Source organism: Lasioglossum baleicum, chromosome 13, assembly GCF_051020765.1.
Source record: "Lasioglossum baleicum chromosome 13, iyLasBale1, whole genome shotgun sequence".
In the NCBI taxonomy this organism is placed as follows: domain Eukaryota; kingdom Metazoa; phylum Arthropoda; class Insecta; order Hymenoptera; family Halictidae; genus Lasioglossum; species Lasioglossum baleicum.
The window spans coordinates 7741158-7762163 of NC_134941.1; the positions used below are offsets into that span (position 1 = coordinate 7741158).

The 21006-nt window shown below is 34.7% G+C and overlaps 2 protein-coding genes and 1 long non-coding RNA gene across 21 annotated transcripts in view; 2 read left to right on the top strand and 1 right to left on the bottom strand.

Moving 5' to 3' along the window:
- The window catches only part of LOC143215021 (uncharacterized), a 21263-nt gene extending 15511 nt beyond the window's left edge, over positions 1–5752 (top strand). For both annotated transcript variants that reach the window (XM_076436704.1, XM_076436703.1), the window contains exon 2: positions 1096–5752. In XM_076436704.1, coding sequence (XP_076292819.1) covers positions 1138–2859 — 1722 coding nt within the window. In that variant the 5' untranslated portion in view covers positions 1096–1137 and the 3' untranslated portion in view covers positions 2860–5752. The remainder of the gene's footprint in view (positions 1–1095) is intronic.
- The window catches only part of LOC143215025 (uncharacterized), a 27202-nt gene extending 6667 nt beyond the window's left edge, over positions 1–20535 (bottom strand). For 5 of the 15 annotated variants that reach the window (XR_013010264.1, XR_013010262.1, XR_013010259.1 and 2 more), the window contains exons 1-4: positions 20242–20444; positions 14787–16484; positions 14391–14510; positions 5999–9918 (exon numbers count right to left, since the gene is read on the bottom strand). This is a non-coding gene — a long non-coding RNA (uncharacterized LOC143215025). Of the gene's footprint in view, positions 1–5998; positions 9919–11610; positions 13477–14390; positions 14511–14786; positions 16643–20241 lie in introns of those variants that run through there. The other 10 variants (XR_013010267.1, XR_013010263.1, XR_013010261.1 and 7 more) reach the window with 9 other exon arrangements.
- Positions 7117–20169, top strand: Nes (lysophosphatidylcholine acyltransferase 3 protein nessy). Of its 4 annotated transcripts, XM_076436707.1 has the most exons (8): positions 7117–7251; positions 10904–11011; positions 13214–13336; positions 14400–14515; positions 15480–15638; positions 16309–16539; positions 16615–16923; positions 17380–20169. In XM_076436707.1, the coding sequence occupies exons 1-8, from the start codon at positions 7167–7169 to the stop codon at positions 17650–17652; spliced, it is 1404 nt and encodes a 467-aa protein (XP_076292822.1). In that variant the 5' UTR covers positions 7117–7166; the 3' UTR covers positions 17653–20169. The 4 variants fall into 4 exon arrangements, with proteins under 4 accessions (XP_076292822.1, XP_076292821.1, XP_076292823.1 ...); XM_076436706.1 differs by having other exon boundaries at positions 16309–16923; XM_076436708.1 differs by lacking the exon at positions 10904–11011 and having other exon boundaries at positions 7127–7251; positions 16309–16923.
- Positions 20536–21006: the final 471 nt, after the last annotated feature.

Here is a 21006-nt window from a genome sequence, read left to right on the forward strand (position 1 = left end):
TAAGAAAATATATCTGCTCTCATGGAACTTATTGCTCGGCTGATCAATATTTTTAAATTGTCAATAGATAAGAAATATATGCATATTTAATTATTCTTAACCCCTTGCACTCCATTGACGTTAGAAGACATTGCATTTCATATCAAACTAATTCTTAGCTTGTTCGAATAGTTTTTTAAATAATTCTGCAAAAACATATGGCACCGATGAAACTTAAAAATGGTCATAAAATAATTTGTGAAAATTTTGCTGATTTATTTTCGAAAATTATGGATAAAATGTTATCAATGTTGGTCTGTTTACAAGAAATATGATTAACTACGGCCTGCAAGTTTTTTTTGTTTACCGCGTATTATTCATTTTTTTTGCGTTCGTTAACGGAGATTGCGAGAATTTGCTGCGTACTTTGTTCTTGGAACAAGAAGCTTGTAATGAGTAATGTATTGATTTTATGTATCGAGTTTAATATAATCGCAAGAATGATTTACAAACGGAATATATAAATAATTATTCGATTATTCAGTTTAACACCCAACCGGAATAAATAGAATGCAAATTGTATTTAATTATCATTGTTGGAAAGTTAATATGCTAAACTTGAAAATAAATTTTGATCGATTTCTGATTTACAGAAATCACATATTTCTTTTTATGTTACAAAATTATAATGTAAAAAGAGACTGAAATTGTGAAAAAACACCGACATTATCCAGAACATTGTGTGCTATTATATTTCAACGTACGATCCATGTTAAATATAAACAACATTTACGAGCCGAAAGAATTATGATTAAAAACAAAATTACGCAGGTATATTTTTAGTTGGAATGGTTTTTCATGGAAAATGTCTTGCGCAACGCGATCACTTACGTAAATTATTCGAGCCATTTATAAATAATCGCGTATAACATATGTTTGAAATACAGAAGTATATAACTTTTAACTTGTTTAAACACTTTAAACAAAATGATCAAACTGCTTTTTTACGAATAAACTTTGAATCTTTAAGTTTAGATTTCATTTATACTTTTGGACATTTTACTCTATTTGGAAAAAAATTACATGTATTTCATATATATATTTCTTTTGTTACAGATACAAGACTGTTATGCTGAAAGTGATATAACTCTGCACAAAATGTTGACAGTAATGTGTCCAAACTGTCGCCATCGGTTCCCAGCTCCTGGTTGCTGTGAACCGCAAAGCATAGACAAGAATAATGGTTTTATTCACCCGACAACTTGTTACTATGGTGGTCTTCTAGTTCCTAAAGGATACACCAGCGGAGGTGGCTGTTTCATAAATGCTCCCACAATTATTCACAGTCAGCCTATTATTAATTCTTTCAACCATCCATCCATGGCCATCGATTTAGAGAAACCCAGAATTGATAAACAGAAGGACATCTTCCTACAAAGATCTGAGAAAGACATCAGAGGTAATGGATTTCCAATATTTAATCAAGAAATTGAGAAGAACCAGAATTCTGGGAGTCAAATCACAACGAGCTGTGATTTAACTGGCAGTAGCGTAACTATAACAACACCGAGCATACAATCTGGAGGTTGCTTGATTCAAAGTGCAAATTCTGGTATCCTCATGCAGACACCACACATGGAAATCCGTCCAAAGTTGTCTGGTGGTGGCTGTTTTGTACAGAAAACATTATCATCTGAAAATCAAGAGGTATCAATTACACTTTCAGAACAGAAAAGTCAGCAAGAGAGCGCAGAACGAGATGGTAGAATGTTTCTGCTGCCCCCGAGCGGCTGTCAAGAGTTGCCTGGGACTAGAAGAAACGTCTTACCTCAGAAAACGGATATAGAAGCATCGATGGGAAATTTCATGAGCAGAAAATCTGAAGAAAAACCAAATCTGTCCAACTTCCAAGCTAACGCTGCATCAGCAATGCATATTCAACAATCTAGTGATCCTGAGAAGAACGACCAAGAAATAGATCCAGCAAGGAATTTTAATTGCTGTTGGAATCATATGGATCTTTATCGTGTGAAATCAAATAATCCATCGGTGACTGAAAATCGTAATTCTGTACTGTTGGATTCGAATCCAGGAGTTCAAATCCAAGTAAACGCAACTGTACAGCTTCCTGCCAGTTTAGGACAGTGTACAGTAAATATTACAGCAACTACTGCTAACCCTCCAAATTCTGTGTCAAGTATAGCTTCGAAAACTAGAAACAATTTTAATGGCGGAGGTCTGGTACAAAAGAACGAGGTCGAGGACAATGAAGAACATTTTGAAGAAAGAAGAGACAGAACACCGACCACACCAGTCTCGTGGCTAATGCCCTGTCCCTGGAGTTTCGATAGTTCTGTGATGGATAGAGATGCGGCTAGACTCTGTGAAGTTAAAAGACTTTTACAAATATGTGGCTGGTATCACGAAGGTCTCAGTTGGCAGCAGAGTGAGAGTTTATTGAAAAAATCGCAACTGGGACGGTGGTTGATGAGAGACAGTTCAGACAGCAGATATACGTTCGCTATATCCGTGCAAACTGCCAGGGGACCTACCTCTGTTCGAGTTCACTATTTCGTAGGACAGTTTCGATTAGATGCTGAGCCTAGACTTGCTTTTGCTATACCACTTTTTGACTGTCCAATCAAAATGCTAGAATATTACGTGGAATATTCGAAAAGTGTTGACGAGCATAGGAAAGAAGTTTGGGTAGACTATAGCGGCCAACTTTATAGCGAGATTTATTTGACGAAGCCTTTAGTGAAGGAAGTTAGGTCTCTTAGTCATTTAGCCAGGCTGGTTGTTAATAGGTACAAATTGCCTACCGAACATCTGCCACCCCTAATTAAAAATTATCTTGCTGAATATCCATATACTCTTTGAAGAATACTGCTTGATACGTGTTTTTCTGATTCCTGGAGGTTTTCTATTCACTCTACAAAATTCCAAAACTTATTTCATTAACATTTCCATTACATTATTTAGGAATGATTAGTAAAGTTTATGTAGAAGCTCAATAATTTAAATCCTTGGAAATACGATTTTTGCTTGACTGTTAAACGCAGTTTGCCTTACTTAACAAAAACAAAGTATACTGTAAATTAGTGAAATGATAGTTCCAGTAATCAGAAACTTCGAGGAATACCTTTATTTTTATACATTCTACAGTTACTTGTATCGGAATTTGTATGTTCGATGTAACATGAAATACACCGTATAACCACCTGTATCGAAAGCTACATTTTCATAAAATTCATTAACAATTGAGAATAGTGGGCCATATTTAATGAAGGAGGGATGTAACGATATAACAATTCTGAAAGTTAAGACGGAAGTATGTCATTTCTTTCGTAGTCAGCAAAGCATAATATTAAAAGATTGATTGTTCGACCGAGTCTTTTTTTAATCTTTTAAGATCCTCCTGAAGGACAGGGTACCATTTACATACCCTGCTTGGACCAAACAAAATTGTAAACGGTCTTTTCCTTCATTAATGATTAGAGGAATAATGTGGTTTTAAGCTTTCCATAGCGCATGTATTAATCATTCTTTTTTGAAACTATAACTAGAACTTTGTTACCGTTATAGTGAACACGGTTATTTTAATGGGACAACATGGAGGCAACATAGCTTAAAAATTGTAAAAATACGTTAAAGAATTGAACAATGAATAATGAATTTAACGCAAAGCTCGGTCAGTTCTGATATTTTTTGAGCAGCGACTGGCAATGCGTGCTTATAGTTGCGAATCATTGCTCTGCACTGAAACTGTTCGAGAACAGTAAGAATGATATTAAATCGGCTTCAGTGAAGGAATTATAAGGCAGTATTAGAATTTAAAGCATCGATTTGACTCTTCATTTCCTAATAAAAGTGATAACATAGCTATGAAACAACTAGTTTACACATAAACGATTGTGTATGGGAGTACATATCTATAAAATAATTTCATAGTGCGAGAAATAATCCATAGACGACCACAAGAGCATCTTTTAATCATTATACTTGTACAAGCATTTTATGCTTGTGCACGAAGGTTGCCAAAAATAGTTGACAAGTGGTTCAATGTCTTTTAACTTTTATTGAACAGGCAGCTTTCATAATACAACTGGATACTGTTTCATAAACAGTGTATCTTGTTTACTGCAATCTAATGCATGTAATTATGAAACGTGTTCGGTTACCTATGGATTAGTTTACATAGTTTATTTTTAAAAAGAATATCGAATGTAGCAGAGAACAAATTTTAAATGTGACTGTCACATCTTTGATATGGGATCGGACAGTGCATAAGATAAATATTTTCTAATTATATTTTATACGAAAACTTCTCATATAGGAATGAGTCAGTAATGAATCAGTAATTTCAGAAACGAAGAGTTAAACTTTGCAGACGAATCAAACGCTAAATTAATTTAATTCTTGTTGTGTATTAGCAAATTTCTTCAAATGTATGTGTGCGTGTTTACGGTATGCTCGTGCGCCTGTATAGGAGAAAATTTCAGATGTGTCTACGTAAAACGATACCTTTGTATGTGTATAATATATGTATGTATAGAAAGTAAGGAGGGCGATCAAAATATTGCAAAACTTACTACGGTCGATATATTTTTCTAAATAAGAATCGGCGGCCTTTTCGAAGCGTACAGAATTTTTCTGATAAGAAATCTTATATAGGGTGTTTCAAAAATCGTGCCCTCTACATACAAATTCATTTAATGGAATTGTATCATTGAACATATTTTTTGCTACGTCGCGATGCTGCATTTTCTTTTATTGTAAATCTTTATCGTTTTGATTGGGGCACCCTGTATAAATTATTCTAGAATTGCTAATTCATTGTCTCTATATTAGAGACAAAACTTTTTATCTGTCGGTATGCCTACCCTTCGTGAACAGGATTATTTAATACAAAAGGGGTACTTTCTTACTTGTATTAGTTATAAATAATATTTATTTTGATATTTAGAAGAATCTTAAATAAAATTGTTTTACGCACGTATAGCTTAAAAATCGTTTATAGTATGCTTTCAATTTTCCGAAGCTCAATTTGTAAATGTCGAAAATATTGACGGGCAACGGGTAGTTCGCTGAATGCTTTAATGAACTGCATAATGTGCAGTATTTATATTAAAATAATCGAAAAAGATTCGACGTTGTGTTAACAATAAATTATTCATCATTTTTTATGAATAACGAATTCAGCGATCAATTTATATTATGATCTTGAAATGATTGCGAATCTCAATGTTCACACTTAACATAAATTTCAAGGTCATGATATGCAGGATACAGAAGTTCAATCTTCGCTTTAATCACACCTCTAAGGATAAAACAAATCAAGTTTAAAACTAAAGCTCTATTCAAAAATTTATTACTATATTATTTAACGCGAACAATGGAACTCGGCAGATTCATTCAAGAATGTGGAAACTACCAACGTCTTATGGAGTTCCATCTTCTGTATTTCGACGTTAATTTATTACTACCTCTTGCCCGCATACATTGAGCGGCCCGTAATACCTACCGAGCACTAGTTATTAATATTTTACAATTTCCAATACCTTTGTGCTATTTCGTAGCTGGATTGCGAAGGGTTAGTTAATTTCAATTTTTCCAATTCTAAGTTGTCGAATCGAAGGCGTATTTGTCATGGGGAAAACTGCCACTCAGCAAATTCTGCGATTTCGTGTTTTATATTGCGACTATAACAATGTATAGTATGACACGAGTTAAGTTATTAAATGATTATTTATTACCAGAATTGTGTATTTCGCGTTTTTATTCCCAGAACCAGGAATTCGTTTCTACGTTTCGCATTACATTTTAATTGGCGAATTAAATAGAATGTGTTACAGAAAATTTTAAAACTATTATATGAACTTGCACGTCTGAAAAAGTTGTTTTACTTCAAATAACACCGGTTATTTATAAATGCAAGAATTTGCATGCAAATAGTTATTCTTTAAAAGATATTTCAAATTATCTGATGCATACAGTACGTCTTATATTCTAATCTTACTTGTATATCAAATTGTGGAGACTTCCGTCGGGAGTCACTTGAACACCAGTCCAGAGAGCCGTAACCTTTAATTTTCACTTGTTTTAAACTTACATGTTCACTTATTTTAGAACACTCTAATATCCAGGTAGCAAGATCCATTGTCAGGCCCAACTGTGCGGTGCTTGTACCTTGCGCCAAGAATTCCGACTCGCTGATTGGTGGACTTCCGGTTCACCCAACATTATAAAAGCCTTAGACCGTAATGGTCTATGTATATAAGATAAAAGCCGACCGAAAAACTCCGTACAAATGCGAAACTACATCTAACTCAACATAGGTACAAGAAGCTCCAGAAATAACTGTTTCACATTTTTTATAAACATAACAAGAATGTGTCTATCCAAACTTTTTGCCATTTTTCCAATAATATACGCCTAAAGAAATAAATTTGATAAATAATTCCTCAGAAAAGCAACTTTACAATCATTGCAAATTAAGAATATTATTCCTGCTTCCGTAAAAAGATGAAGGGCCGCGTATCTGCAGTGCTGAAAGTCCTCCTATTATATCTGCTCCTATAACAGATTTACAACCCTTGGCGACACCACGGAACACGAGGAAACAAGCGGGCATAAGTATTATAATTGCATATGTAGTGGTAAATTCCTAAGATTTAAAATTCGGCAACAAATGACGTTCGTAACGATATGTTGATGTTGATGCGCATTGCAGAAATGCATTCGCGAACGTTCCTAAAAGTGCTCAAATTTTGACTGTTTCGCCCAGATAAAAATTCGGAGATAAACAGTTGATTGCATCAGTTGCTGATAACACATCCTCCCTGCTTGTAGATATAAGATCCAATAAGATCTGAAGATCCAAATGTCGCCTTGAAAGCGTCTCATCAAGTCTCACCTGCGAATTCCTTCGCGCGTTAATCGAGTGTATTTTCGAACGCTTTTCCCACCGTTATGCAAAGTTCATTTTCGCATTCTGATCGTCTCTTTAGTATTAAACATTGATAACCTCGGTGGGGATAAGTTACGATATCGCTGGGAGAAATTACAAACATCATCTACATATAAAGAAATATATAGTCGAGGAACCGCAAATCGAGCGGGAGCGTTGTAGGTTTTTGCTTGAACAGCAAATCCTTCGAGACAGAAGATCTACTAGAGAACTGACAATGTCCAGCAGTGTATTATCAACTATCTCCGACGCTGTTGGTGCCTCGGAGGCAGCATTTCGACTTCTTATCTCCATTTTACTTGGTAATTGAACCCAGTCACAGAGACATCATTTCCTTCTTCCCTTCTTCGCGTTTATTTGTATACTTTCCACGAAGTGTGGTTGACGCTCGTTAACCTATAACCTCGATTCAGTTGCTTTGCTTAATCATTGATTGCATAATCGACTGTCGTTACGGATCTTATCTATTTTAATCTGCTGTGTGTGTGTGTTTTTTTAATAGTTTCTTAATGTATCTACACAATTTTGACATTTTGATAGCGATACTGTTTGGTTATGGCATTTAACATTCGGATAAGGTTACCTATACATATACACTTCATACCGTTGAGTCATGCGCGTAGGATAAGTTCTCCAGCTTCGACCCTGGAATTAATGTTTACCTGTCATTACTAACAGAATCCGATGATCGTATATTTATCGAATCGAATTGTACCTTTTCCCCCACTGTTCTTCGTACGGGAAGAACTGTGACATCAATTTGAATGATTGTTGGGCACGAGTAAACAAAAGATTATTGTGATTCATTCGAATAACACTATCGCGACAAGAATACGTCATTTTGTTTCGAGATTGTGCGCTTCATTATAGTACTTTCTGTGATGTTAATAAATTGTTTTTAATGTTTGGTTAGAAGCGATGCAACTTTTTCATCGCTTAGCATACAGAAATGATACAACTGTTTGATCGCTTTGTACAAAAATAATATGACTGTTTTGTGTATACAGTAAACTTGCTATCTAAGCCGATTCTCGGTTCTGTGCTGTGACATATTGGGTTGTAACATAAGTTCATAGGGTTTTTTTTATTAATCCGTTTTATTGAATATTACAACAGTTATAATAGATTATTCAATTATGTATTTTCCGCCATTGTTTATGACGTCCTCCCATTTCTCGACCAGTGTCTTGATGCCGTTTCGCCAAAAATTGCCGGGCCTTGACTCAAAGAACCTGTTGAGCCCAGTTTTTGAGATCTTCATCGTTGTCGAAAGTAACTCCCCTAATTTGGTTTGATAGCGAGCGGAAAATGTTATAATCGGTTGGCGCAAAATCTGGAGAGTACGGTGGATGCGGAAGAACGTCCCAATCGAGTTCTTGGAGGGCGGTTTTGACGATGTTGGCAGTGTGAGGTCGCGCGTTGTCATAAAGCAAGATGATTTGTCCCTTTCTACCGTGTCTTTTCTGCAGGATAGCCTCGTTTACTCGTTGCAACTGGGCTAGATAGAGGTTTTTGTCGACCGTCTTGTTGTTTTCTAGCATTTCCCAGTGCACTATACCTTCCCAATCCCATCAAATGCAAATCATAGTCTTCTTGGGATGGAAGTCTTGCTTAATTCTAGGCTTTGGCCTTTCTCCCATGGCCACCCACTCCTTCCTCTTCTTCATATTGACATAGAGGCACCACTTCTCGTCTCCCGTGACGATTCTATAGAGGAACCGATCCTTGTGGTCGCGTGTCGCTCGATGGCGGGCGAGATTCGAGGCAGCGATGGTCAGACACTTTTCTTTATTGTCAGGGCTGAGTTCATGTGGCACCCAAGCTCCAAGTTTTTAAGAAAATCCCATTGTTTGAAGGTGGCGAGAGATTGTCATAGCAGTACTGCCCATCTTCTTGGCCAGCTCCCTGCACGTTTGACGGCCGTCCTCCTTCAAAAGTGTCTTAAGACGATCCTCGTCGCACTTGGAAGTTCGACCGGAACGTAGTGTGTCTTCCAGGCAAAAATTACCATTTTTGAAATTGACAAACCATTTCTGTGCAGTAGATTCCTCTATGACGCCCTCTCCGTACACGGCGCAGATATTTCTAGCTGCTTCGGTGGCGTTCTGGCCTTCATAAAATGCGCAAAACAATAGATGTCGAAAATGGTGATTTTTGCCGCCCGGAAATTCCATTTTAGGTTATGTTATGTTACTCAAGACTACGTTATTCAAGATAACGATTGGAACACGCTTGTAGAGCGGAAAAGCACTTCAGAATGGTGTACACAATTTAAAAAAAAGTAGGCAAATTTATTCAGAACAAAGCGAAAATAAAACCTCTACAAACTTATGTTACAACCCAATAGATAGTGATACTATTTTTTACCGTCAATTAAGCCACTAAATACAGTTGAAATTACACTACCGTGCAAAAGAAAGAAGCACCCCATATTTAATAGAAAGCGTAAAAAGTCAAATAAGAACACAGTTAGTTTTGAAATCATATTGTATTATTTTATCCACTATCCTAATTGAAGAAAAAGTATTGTCTGCGGATCTTTATGCAAAATAAAAATTGTCTGCATCGATTGCAAGAAATAGAAACTACATAAATTGAACGCTATCCAACAATTTTGTATTTCATCTACTCAATTTTGCTAGAAATGCATAAAGATCTGCAGTCTAGTAATGACATTAGAGTTTGAATCTCCTCGAGTTACAATAATAATTTCAATAAAAAATTAGTTTATTTATTTCTCTTCTTGTAGAATCCTTAATCCTCTCTTTTTCTGTAGCAATAATCTTGTAAATAGTAATATTTGTGATAATGAGATTAAGAACAAAATATATATAATAATTAAACTATTCTTGCAATTTATTCTACACTTTCATGTGAATATCTCCTTTCTGCAAAATGATCTTTCCCGTTTTTGTTTTCCACTGCCATATATTATGGATGTTAAGGAATTGAATAGAAATCCACTTGTGCTTTATTTGTAATTTGCATTCGTCCATCAAGATGCGTGATTGCATTATGTAACACACAAGAGTAAATACCCCGACGGCACACCGGCTCGGTTTCAGCCTGGCCCCTGTGCACAAAAGGGCGCGTTTTCCGCCTGCCGAGGGCTCGAGCCCAGGGCCTGCCGGCCGGGCTAGGATTCAGCCGATTTGCAAGATTGCAAGGGTGCGGGATTCGCGTTCTCATTGCGTGATAATACAAACACGGGTTTTTTCAGTAGTCAAAAACGCCAAATAAAGGTCAATCTAGGCAGCAATCGCCCTCAAAGGTCTTATTTATTAACTTATTATACTTTTGTCGGTAACAAGGGAGACTGCTACGCATTTGCAAAGTACTGCCACATTGATGCGACCCGCCCTGTGTCGCGCATGCGCGAGAAAAGTTGGGCCCAATCGAAGCACTGATTGGCCACATTAGTGTGATACCGTGCTGCCCTCTCAAAAACAGGCTGAATCCCAGCCCGGCCGTCAGGCTCTGGGCTCGAGCCCCCGGCAGGTGAAAATCGCGCCCTTTTGTGCACAGGGGCCAGGCTAAATCGTCCTGATTTGGTCTCAACGCTGAGCCAAGCATTGCGTTAGCCCGTAACGTGTCGGGCTGGGGCTCGGCTAGCTGGGTCCGGCGGTGGGCTCGGGCAGACTGTGCTGTCGGGGTAGATTAACATGCCTGTAAAGTTTTGTTGATAAATGATACAAGAAATTAATGTAAAAAGCATGGAAATTTTTGTGTATTGAAGATAATATTACTTTTATTCCTTAAAAACGACTGCGGAATGCGGGATTGGAGGAATTAATAAAGGAGAGTGGTGTAAAGAGCGTCTAAATATAATACTAACAAAAGTCACAATTTGTACATAAATCTTGGGTGTTCAGTAACGGCTGTTTTATGGATGTGAAATTTCAATGGGTTTTTAATAAGCATCAAAGGATAATGGAATTGTAATTGAACTTTCAGGATTTCCCATCGCCCTTATCCATAGGTACACCCTCTACGGAAAGAGTCCAATTGCTCAGCATTTGTTTTTCACGAGTTCCGGCCTTTTGCTTTGCTACTGGAATTACGGTAATTATTTTCGTTTTGATTTCTATTAAAATATTATTTGGGAAAATAAATTTTAAGTCGTGCCAGATTTCGTGAAATATTTTTCGTTCGCGACAATTTTTTTAATGCCTTTATGATTGAATTTACGTAACATAGAAAGTGATGAATTTTAATGATGAAAAATTTTAGTTGAATTTTATTAAGTCTACAGGTGTGTCGTGATTAGGCTACAATAAATAAATATGAGTAACTCATGTTTATGTATCTTACAGGTAGGGCAAAGTCTATCCTCCTTCGTATTATCTGTCCGTGGCAGTTGTTTCTATTTTTTGTAAAATATTTCGAATTTTATCTAAATGAACTTTTTGACGTATATAGTTGATTTTACATTATTCTTACCAGTCTACAGACAGGGCGCTGTAGGTATATTTACTTACAGGAGTGTCACTTTATAAAAATTAAAACTTATATGAACTGAAAAATATGAATTCAGTGTAGCTGACCTTATGGAACCATTATTTTTATAAACATACTTTTTCAGTCCAACTTTTTTAGTACAATTTTTAGTTAGAAATTATACATTCCTGCAGGTATTGGCTGAGGAGAAACCAATACAACAATTTTCAACAATATCTTCACCGATTATTAAGGTAATCGTATTTTGACTACAGAGACTATATTTGCTTTTTTGCACTTGCAGCGTACAATTTTTTTAATTAGTTCAAATTTAGAAATGTTTCTACAAAAGAATTTTTCAATGTCACCGTAATTAGTCATCGTTCTCACAATCGGTATAAAATTAATAAGATTGTTTTCTCGATAATAGAATTAACATGAAGCTTTTTTGAAAAATAGAATAGGAAGAACATTTTTAATGATCTCGCGCTAACAGTTTCAAATTTTTTAAAATAATTGGATATACAATAAGTTTCATTATGCAGGACAGTTTGAATAATTACTGTACAAATCATAAATAATATCATTGCAAATGTAGCGGATAATGATACAGCAAAATTTTGTTTGTAATTGCATTATTCACAGGTACAGTATTAATGCGCATATGGCAAGCACTTTACAGCAATGTGTGTTTGTAAAACGATTCTTTATTCATTTAATAAAGTATTAAACTATTGACGTCGAAACATATATCATTGAAACAGTTCGATATAATTTTTTGATCGACTAATAAATTCAGGCTAAAATGACATTCGTTTAGAAACAATGCAAGTAAAAAATTGTCTTCGAAAATTCTTGGAAACGAAATGTTGCCTAACAGTATTACTTTATGCAATCTTTATGCTGATCTTTATGCAAATTCTCATTCCACGAACTATTTCATAAAAATCCGAAAAAATAACCTCGTGCGTCAACTAGCTTTTTTGTCAGATAATGGCGCAATTAATTTTGTTAATATGCTCGTCTTCTTGCATTTTGCAAACTTGCATACAGATCTGCAATCTACTTATGAATGTCTTCTTGGAAAGAGAATCGTTTGTCATACGACAACACGTGTGCAATATTGAAGTCGATATTACTGCGACTTACACAAGCACACGTAACAAACATTTTGTGTCCAAGTTTTCCCGTTGTGGACGAATAAATTTTGCAATAAAAATACCGTTAAATATCTATTTTTTGATGTTAAGGTAATATCATTCACGCAGCTTTTAAGTTTCGTTATCGTTTTGTGAATTCCAGTTTTAATCATAAAACAGTAGCAAGCTTTTCGCAGATCATCATTATCATGATTTTGCTATATATCTTAACATTCTGTAGCCCGTTTAAGTCATGTCTCTTTAAAGTGACGCTTTTGTAAGTACGTAATGAGTAGAATTAATTAGGAAATCACCCTAATGAGCATAGGTCAGGCCTGGGCAACTTGCGACTCGCGAGCTGCGGACTTCTCTTCCCACTCCTGGGTCCTCCCCACCAAACTCCTGCAGAGTGTAGGAAGGGTTTGGGGAGTTGATAGTGGGGAAGAAGTTGTCCGGGCCTGGTAATCGTTTTTAATGCATTTTTTGGTAAAAATGATCTTATAACAAATGTATGCTGAGCAAATATTGGAACAAATCTCGGAAGCTGTTTGCACACAGGTAGTGCGACGTAATTTGCAATGTAATTGGAAATGTTGTGTATTGTACTTTCATATTATTTGAAACACCTATGTTTCGTTATTGCTTTTGACGTGTCAAATATTATTAATAATACTAATAATGTTCGCAGGATTGAATACTATTCATTCAGGCACAGCAATATGCGTTACTTATCTTATTTTGAAGTTTCTCGGAGGAACAACTATATCAGTGATTGCCACCTTAATCTTCAACATGGCGTATCTACTATGCGGTATGGAAACATTGTTATATTGTTCGTTGGAAAATTATTTGATAATCCGTTTTGCGTGAAAATTTTAACTTCCGTGTCACTATCGTAACGTTAAACCTACCGAGCAATTAAAATTTACTGCCACATGTTTATAAAAAAATCTATAAAAAAACAAAGTTTTTAAAATAGGTTTAATTTTGTGGTACAGTAGGACCTCGATTAACTGGCTTGATCGGGAGACAAACAGCCCGGATAAATTAAGGCCCGATGGATAATCGAGACCCGAGGAAATAATTCAAATGTACGTTATATTCCAAAATGAATTTTTTATTTTTGAAAATTTATTTCCCTTCATAACATGATCATATTTAAATGCATATTTGTTTATAATCGGGATCCGGTTAATCGAGGTTCTACTGTGTGTATTTCGTAGATATTTCTTTAATAGTGACACAGATAAAATAAGGAGTTCATGTGGCAACCGTATGATAAATTATACGTCCATAGTATATGATTAGGATAAATATGTCAGTCAAGGATTCAGATGGTCTAACAGTCTAACAAGTTAAGCGTGATGTCTGACAAATAATAATCATTAGTAGACTGCGGATCTCTATGCAAAATAAAATTCCCATGTATCATTTGCAAAGAAAGGCAGTTGAGCGGAAATGTATTTGTTCTGTTAATAATTTCAATCATATAATGGAAAATGGAATTAAACTTTTTAACGTTGTCTTAACTAACGCTTTTTAAGTGACGTATGAATAATATACTTTTACTTTATTCGCATGAAGATCCACGGTTGACAAATGACTAGACTCCGGATGTTTATGCAAAATAAAAATTTTGTGCACCAATTGCAAGAGCAGGAGCTAAATATAAATTTGTATTCTTCGTTAATAATTTTAATGCGGTGAAAATAATATATTCACACTATTACAGTCTTTTAATATTTTCACTGCCTTAAATTGCACTTGCTCATTTCTGTTATAAATGCATAAAATCCGGAGTCTACAAATGACAAGTGGAACTACAACATTAAACTCTTAAAGGAGATACTAATGTTTATTTTCACCTTCGCCAGGATATTACACGACAGCTACGGTTGATTACGACATAAAGTGGACCATGCCACAGTGTGTGTTAACATTGCGGTTAATTGGTCTCGCGTTCAATGTGCTCGATGGCCGACAACCTGACGTACGTAATACAGATTGAATACTTCAATGTCTCATAAATAATCGCGTTTTTTAATCCACTGTCATCAGTGATACGGTCATTTACATACTTAAACGGTGTGTTTGAAGGATGTTGGAAGAACAAAAATTACAAATAAAATTTTTTCAGTCCATAAAAAGTATTAGAACGAAAACTAGATGTCTTAAAAAATTTCAAGAACAATTTCGCCGAACCGTATCACTTTGATAATTTGATTAATAATTGATACATAACATTTTTATCTTAGACTTACCACGATTAATCTTCCATCTCTTTTATTAATGCACTATTGCATTAATTTTATTAATGCACTGTTGCAGCTAATGGCACTATTTTATTTTACTTATAAATATTATGGTAATATTGCGTATACTGCATTTTTGAAGATATATAATTAATCTGATGAATATCATTTCGATTGCTAAATTCCTGAATCGCTTTCCTGCAGCCACAAAAGAATGTAACAATAACTCACAATTGTGAAAGAATTCTTCACTAATGTTGCAATAATAAACTTAACTCGTGAATCACTGTGAAGAGAGGACGTATACAACTTTGGCGAAAGGACGGTTTATGAACGACTGGCCAATGGTTAACTGCTAACCCTAGGCTGCATCTCTCTTCTTATTCGATTACATGCACGCAACAGTCTCGTTCTTACAATTACTGCTGGCCGTTCTGAATTCTATTTTATTAGGGCTAAAGAATTACGTAATACGAGGAGCTATAATTCACCAATTCTGGAAATAATCGATTGAAATTGTATTAATTATCACAACGTTAGACTATAAAATGTAACCGGCGACGTAGCGTCACCCAAAAAAGAAATACGATTTAATAAACATAGTATTAGAAATATTATAAACAATTTATAAAAAGCGCTTCTCTGAAATTAGAAGCCTGAAGCAGAGTTAAAGTTCGCTGAACAGTATAGTTGTCGTTCCAGGCAAAATTATCCGCGTCGCAGAGGGAAGTGGCCTTAAAAGAGCAACCAACAATTTTAGAAGTTGCAGCGTTCGCATACTTTCCGGGATCTTTCCTTGTCGGACCACAATTCAATATGAAAAGGTACTTGGACTATGTAAATGGGCGCCTGATGGTTGACGTAAGTTATATTTAAATGAAATGTAATTAATCAAGGCAAAACAAAAATAAATTCAGTATAAAATAATTTAAATCGGGATCGACCGGTGCGTCTGATCATGACTGGCCGATTCTACTTGCAAATACTAATACGTGGGAACTTCAACGGATTTCCGAAGAAATGATTTTTCATTAGTGTTTTTACTAGAAAAATATTTTTTAAATAATTATGGTGTTTTTTAAATCATTACTGTTGCTATATAGTTACATGTATATATAATTATTAGACGCCGGATGTTTATGCAAAATGAAAAGTTTGCGCATCAATTGCAAGATGCAGGAGCTAAATATAAATTTATATTCTTCATTAATAATTTTAATGTGATGAAAATAATATATTAATACTCTCAAAATCTTTTAATATTTTCACTGTTTTAAATTGCACTTGCTCATTTTTGCTCATGAATAATTATATATTAGTCAACAATAACGATATAGAAAATACCAAAATTATTATGAAAAATATGTTATTCACGAATACAGATAAAATTGTGCTAATTAAAGCACTGAAGAAATAGAACACTTTTTTGGCTTCGTAGACTCGATATCGATCGTAAATATCGAGTTCGTAGAACGATGTAGCTAATAATAGTTGTGCAAATATGATTGGCTTCCACCTTTTACGTTTTCAGATTTCCAAGAACGGACAATTGCCACCTTGCGTCTTTCCTGGAATTTCACGTGTACTCATTGGATTTGTATACATAACACTCTACCAATTAGGAACAATGTACACTTCGGATGAATACGTCCTAAGTCTCCAATTCCAGAAACTGTCGTTCTTTAAACGGCTTCTCGTAATTGGTTTCTGGGGGCATGTAAATATGTACAAATATATTGGTTGCTGGCTGTTTACTGAAGGAGTGAGTACAATTAATAATTCTTTGCATGCTTCTGGTACTCCATTACATTATTTAACATCATTATTATTGTTTCAGGTCTGTACAACATTTGGTTTGACATACACTGGAAAGAATGAGAAAGGTGACTACCAGTGGAACGGTTGTGAAAATGTGAAATTGTACACCTTTGAAACAGCGAATCGGTTCAATCATTATATTATGTCGTTCAATACGAACACTAACAATTGGTGTGCAGAATATGTTTACAAGAGATTAAAATTCTTGGGGTCGAAGCTGTATAGTCAATTTTTCACGTTACTTTTCCTTGCACTTTGGCATGGATTCCATTCAGGATACTATGTTTGCTTCTTCCTTGAATTCATCATCATGTATGCTGAGAAAGACGTAAGTTAATTCATATGGTTTTCTAAGGTCAAATAATTGACTTTTGGCTCTTACAGATGGTTAATCAGTTGCCAGTAAACATGATAAAGCACTAATAAAAAAATGAGTTTCTAAATATACATAAAAGCCTAGTCACATCCTGCATGCAAATGCATTATGCGCATTTTTCGTATATCATTTCCTTATTTGCATGCGCGGTTATTTAACCCCTTGCCTTACGATCTATTTTACGGTTTCAGTAATTAGAACCTTTTTCGTAGATCGTAATTTCCTAAAAATGGAGAATATTGATATAAATTGTATGCCTATATGTTCTCCAATAGTTGTATATTAACAAAACCAAAATAGAATTTTATTTCGATTTAAAGGAAATTATTAAAATATATTTTTATCAGAATCTGTTCAGAATCTTCATCACGAGTATGTTTTATTAAAATTCTTTTGTTTATTTTTCAGCTGACCTCGATATTCGAGAAGCAGGAGAAGCTGCAAAGTTGGATGAAAGCTCACATCGAGCTTCGAATGTTATTCGCAGCGGTTACGTTCGTCTACACATTTGTCTTCATGGGCTACAGCGTCGTTTGTTTCCATCTTTTATCGTTCTCCCGTTACAATCAAGTCTACTCTTCCATTTATTACTGCGGTCACATAATCTACCTGACCTACCCGCTGGTCTCTATACTGATTAAGAAGATGCTTCTTAAAAAACGTCCGACGAAGGTGGATTGAAAGAAACGAACTTCTCCTTTTTACAATAAAGGGAAACTAACATGTGATACGTTTTTTGGTGCTTAAAGCAGTCTTGTTACAAAGATGAGAAAACAAATGTTTTATGTACAAAGAACTTTTATATACTGTGTTTTTGCGCGGGACGAGTATGTCCTCGGATATTTTGAGAATTTATAGGAGCGAGCTTTCAGCTGATTTTAACGAAACTATTATACAGAGTTTTAGCTTGAAATGTTCGATGCGTACTTGTTTTTACGGGTCATCTTGATGTTAAGGCGAAATTGCACTCCAAAGTGTAGTATTAATACAGAGAAGCTAATGTAACGGCATTACTCAAAAAGTATAGGACAGCCTATACATACACGGTACCAAAAAGTTGTTTATTTACAACTGTTGAGCTTGTTTTATTAGATTTCAGAGAAACAATATTTCACTATAGATACATTAAAAAAGTATGAGGTGAAGTTTTTAAGAAGACACGTGTAAATAAATCTACACAAGTTGTCCCCAGTTATAATTTTTTTGTTTAGCCGAAATGTAGAATTTTATCCATGTCAATAGTTTGTTTCGTTGGAAGCTAAAGATTGTTAAATATGTTTGTTTAGAAGGTTTATCTTGAATGTACATATAATTCTGAACATATGCTTTACCGCCTTATTTAATTAGGAACTAATTCAGGTTTTGTAAGTAGTTCTCAGTGATTATGTGTAGAAAATTTAAGCTTTTGCCTTATCATATCATGTGAAGTGAATATTTTAAAAAGGATTTTAAGAAGAAAGAATATCATTCAACGAGCCTGTTGTTTTAAATTGAAATGGAACACTATATTTCTGATATCGATATTTCACTTTTGGGATAAATGTAAATTTATAACGAACATAGAATTCTTGTCTTGAACAATAAAGTAGCTCGAACATAGTATAAGGCAAGGGGTTAATAATGTTTACCAGATCAATGTATAATAGTACATGTAATACATCAATTAGATATTACTTTTATTCAGTATCTTGACCGCGTGTTTAGCTAGCCTACTAAGCCGAGACTAATATTAATTTGATGTAAGCCTTCACTGATCAATGGTGTATTATTTCTTTTATTGTAGTGATCATCTACTCAATTGTTCTTTCCATAAAATATAAAAAGGATTCAAGCACTCCTTTAACGCACAGCTTCAATGTTAACTGTAAGCGTATTTTCATAAATTTATGTGGCTCGAAATGGGACTACTTAAAGGAGTATTTGCATCTATGATGATATAATATCTTGTTATTTGGTGTAGTGTTTCATTTGTAAGGGATATTTGTGATATAACAGTAAGTGTTGTTTAAATTGATGAATGGAAAATGATATGACCAACAGTTCACCATTTCGTGAGTGTATTAACACTAAACCTACCAACCATCAAAAGTGACTAATGTGTATGGTATTATAAAAATAACAAGATTAAATTTATTTATATTTTGTGCGATTTTTACTATAACATATACTCGAGTCAAAAAATGTATTCAATCAATTACCATGGAAACACCTTTACAATCTCAATAATTGTCAAATAATAAAATGGGTCATTGACCTCGTGGTAGGTTTAGTGTTAATAAAGCATGTTTATCACTAATTGCATTTGCTCAAATATTTTGACTATGAATATACATGTTTGAAGCAGGCTTCTTGTGAAACTCCTTTAACATAATGGACGACTGACAATACATTTTACTAATATGCTGTTATGCGCAGCTTGAATGAGAAGCACTTGTACCAAAGTCCGATAACAATAAATTATTGATTATCGAGTACGACTGATAAACATGCTTGGTTATATATACGTATGAAATAATTTATCTATTTCAATTTTGTGCATTGCCAATAATCACTCTTAAACGTATATTGAATGTTATCGCCATTGAATTCAAAGGAATTTTCAATGTGACTGATTAAAAAGTAAAATATTATTTTTCATACTTATATAGAACTATATTATTAAGAAAATTTCATTATTCGTGGTAGAAGTTGCAGAGGAAATTTTGTTTATAACGAAAAGAGTACTCAGGGTTGTTTTTAGACATGTAGTTCCCAGAGTACACGCTTTTCGAATTATTTTTGATAAAAAATTAATTAGCTGAATATTTAGAAAAATGCAATGATCATTATCATATAAACTTGAATAGCTGAATCTACAATGTGCAGAAACGTATAAAAGTGACAGTAACTACACGATGTATAAATTAGTTTAATGTATCAAGAGTGATTCTGTCTGATTGGCATTTGAAACTGTATTAGAAAATTTTTGTAAAATCGGTTCGGCAAAGTGCCCGGAATTCTTATTGTTAAATTATGTTATTAACTTGGATGAAAAATTAGCTATGTGTATATGTGAGCGAAACTTTTACACGTATGTTTAAACATTATGATTAGTCATAGAGAAATTTATTTTCGATGAAACTGTTTCCTTTCCACAAATATTTACCCTATCTTCCAATCTCTTCTTTTAGAAATAAAATTGTTTTAACATAAATGAAATCTTTATTGCAAAGTGTACGAAAGGTATAACGAGTATTTTGGAGAAAAAAAATACTCCTAAATAATACTTACTGCTAGACCAGGCATGCACAACCGAGAACGTATTAGCCCTTGAATAACAATTTCATTGAATATTTAACCATCCACGATCACCTGTCATGTCAATAACGCGTGTACTTAGCGCGTGTTTAAATATATATGTATTTATACATGCTGCGTCTACACGTGTATTACAACATTCGTGGAGCTTGCATACGTAAATACCTGTAAATAATTTCTAACCGTAATAATTTTCAGTAAATACTGCCAGAGATGAATTAGTTATTATTCATTCCCCGACACATATTTACATTTATTGATGAAAAATCAAGAGCATTGGATATTCATTACAGCAGCAAATGATTCGTGCCGCTTTCCCCATAAGACGCAATGTTAGTTCCGGCACGAATTATTTGCTCTTCGTAAACGTCCGTACAGCGCCATTTCATGCAGCGGCAAAACGCTCAAACTGTTTGCCAAATGTTACCGACAGAGTCGGTATCAGCGCCATCTAGCGGTAGGTTCGGAATTAAATTTGGCTAACAGTTTGAGCGTTTTGCCGCTGCATGAAATGGCGCTGTACGGACGTTTAGGAAGAGCAAATGATTCGTGCCGGAATTTGCATTGCGTCTTATAGGAAAAGCGGCACGAATCATTTGCTGCTGTAATGAATATCCAATATTTTCATTTTGCATGAATAAATTATCTTTATTGTACAATACCGGCACAGAGGATTCTCCAGTATACACCCACCAATTTTTTTAGCCCTTGAATAACAATTTCATTGAATATTTAACC